We start from the raw sequence: 2,691 nt of genomic DNA on the forward strand, positions 1-2,691 counted from the left end.
TTAGGTTTGAGGGTTTCTTTAAAAAAAGATATGAATAGAAATATGTATTGCTAAAATGTAAAGGGTTTTTGAAGTGGTAAATTCTTAAATGGGGGACTCCGGCGAGCTTCAGCAAGCAGTGTGAAATGGCTGCTGCCTCCTCCTTTACCCTATTTTAATGCAACCTACCAGTAATTCCTTGGAAAGACTCTCTGGTGCATCTACGGGTTTATAGGCATTATATTTTCGCCTCTAGAGACACCAATGTGCATACCATGAACAAAATAATACTCATTTCTTAGAGTTTCTTCATGGTTCTAAACACGATAGCATTACATACATAGAGCGATCAACATCCTTTTAGTTGACACAGATCTATCGACGCCCCACTCAGTCAAATTCAACAACATTCTTTCTCTTTAGAATACTAATTAAAGTGTGCATACGATGATGCATTTCGTCATGTCACGAGCTGAGGGATCAGTTCAGACTTACAAATTTTCTTTTAAACTCAGAGTTTCACTTTAACGTTACTAGCAAATGTTAAGTGTGGAATGCGTAGGTTGTCAATAGTCGCACGGTGCTACCCTGCATCCAGCTCAGCCTGCGTACATCACCCTTAGTCTACAGCCACCTGAGAGACAAGAGCAAATCTCTGCCCAGCTGTGACTTCTGATCCGCTTTAGTACTAATGAGGCTATGTAAAAGTTCATTTAAATGGGAAGCAATGATGTCATACAAGGTCTGTATCATCAGAACTGCCAGTCAGTACCTTTCCCCACTCAAGAAGGTATTGTTTCCTGACGTTTAGGCTTAGTGGTTTACGTCCACCTTGGGGACAATTCTTTAGGTGTCCAATTCTTCACAGATTAAAAAGCTGAAGTTTTTTAAGAAGAGGGATGAGCAGGAATGGAGATGATTAACCACAAAAACAAGCCCATGACACACTAGGTAAATCAACTCCCCCCCTCCTCCCAGCTGCCCCAGAATTCATGGGGGTCCCTTACCTTGGCCTCCAGCCACCCACTTGATTCCAATCCACCACAGTGTGAACATGGTACAGTGATGGTACACGTGAAGGAAAGACACCTGGTTGTTTTTCTTCCTCAGGATAAAAAACACTGTGTCCAAATATTCAACGCCTTTCGACACAAAGTACCACCACAGGGCAGCAGCTATCTGTAAAAGGGAAGGAAGGAAAGGCACATTGTAAAACTAAATCATGCCGTGGTGTGGCCTTCTACTCAATGCTAAAAACTGCAGAACGGAGCACAAAAAAATGTACAGTTCTGCGATCGTTCTTCTACTAGGTAGGTTTCAGACCTCACCATGAACAACCCACCAGAAAACAAACCCAAAGCTTTCTCTGCTTAGAGCCAGGCAGTGTGTAATAGTTAAGCACCGTCCACTCACACTGCTACGCTTTGCAGATCTTAGAGACACCAAGGTATCTTTGGGTATTCTAGATGTTCCTATGGAGCCTAAGTTTTCATATCAGCTAGTCTCTTAACGTTTCCCCGCCCCCTTTCCTTCAACTGTACAAGGCACCTATCTAATCACTGCAACCCATATTAGTAAAGTCTTTAAAATGATCAATTCAAAAATAACAAATATTTCCTAGGTCACAAATATAATCCTGTTTACACAAGTAAGTCTTTTCTCCGGCTCTAATTAAGATGCCAGATGGTACAAAAAGATTATGTGACATGCTGAGGGATTAAGGTTCCAGGAAGAGGTGACCTCTCAATACGTTTTAAATCATTCTACAAGGATCTGACTATAACAATGACCAAAATGTAACCTTTGTATAGATTTTTGGTGATAATCGTGGATCAAAATAAAAAGTAAATCAGTGCACAACTGAAGTACATTTATAAACCTTTTTATGACAGAAGGCTAAGATCCCATCCTTATTTCATACCCACATCTGATGCCTATAATGAGTTTTTGTTTGTGTTTTGCTTTTTGCTTCTGAAAAATAAAACTATTTTTAAGTGCTGGAATCATTACCAGGGCTTCATGGCAATTTGAAATTCTTAATCTGTTACTGTCAATTCTAGAATCAGGCATCACTTAGAATAAGCATTCCCTAACATTACAATTTTAAAACATAGGGGAAGAAAAAGCAAAAGGCCAGAACCAAAATAAAATCTTGTATTTATCAGCTGGCAGGCATTTATACAGTCTGAGTAGCATTGTCATATGCCACAAAATTAGCTGGAAACCTGCTTGACATAGTTTAGTTTACCCATAGTAACACTGTATTTAATGTCCATGGTTACATTGCTGTAAGACAAAGTAACCATCCATTTTAGCCATAATAGGAAGAAAGAGACAAAGCCTTCTTTTTCCTTCATGTGAACCTACCTCTAAGCTAGCCTAGCTCAAATATAATGATTTCTCTGCTTAGTCTAGGAATAGGATTCATCAAAATGAGGAGTGACATGTTGTGGTAGACCCAATGCATACAAGAAAAGAGTCTGAGTACAATGTTCATCTCACCATGTTCACTCTTAGATGGATGAGGAGGGAAGAGGGAAAACCTTAAAGGCAATCTGCTCAGACTCCAGATTCCCCACCCCCACCCCGGGTGTATTTTAACAATAAAAAACAAACAAACAAACAAAATCCAGGCAGTGGTGGTACATGCCTTTAATCCCAGCACTTGGGAGGCAGAGGCAGGCAGATTTCCGAGTTCGAGGCCAGCCTGGT

At 40.3% G+C, this 2,691-nt stretch overlaps 1 protein-coding gene across 1 annotated transcript in view; it reads right to left on the reverse strand.

The window, feature by feature from the left end:
* Elovl4 (ELOVL fatty acid elongase 4) overlaps positions 1 to 2,691 on the reverse strand; it is a 27,221-nt gene that overhangs the window by 4,738 nt on the left and 19,792 nt on the right. Inside the window, exon 4 of the mRNA XM_031343208.1 lies at positions 987 to 1,158. Within this exon, the coding sequence (XP_031199068.1) occupies positions 987 to 1,158 (172 nt within the window). The remainder of the gene's footprint in view (positions 1 to 986; positions 1,159 to 2,691) is intronic.

The sequence above is a fragment of the Mastomys coucha genome, unplaced genomic scaffold (genome assembly GCF_008632895.1).
Source record: "Mastomys coucha isolate ucsf_1 unplaced genomic scaffold, UCSF_Mcou_1 pScaffold23, whole genome shotgun sequence".
NCBI classification, from domain to species: domain Eukaryota; kingdom Metazoa; phylum Chordata; class Mammalia; order Rodentia; family Muridae; genus Mastomys; species Mastomys coucha.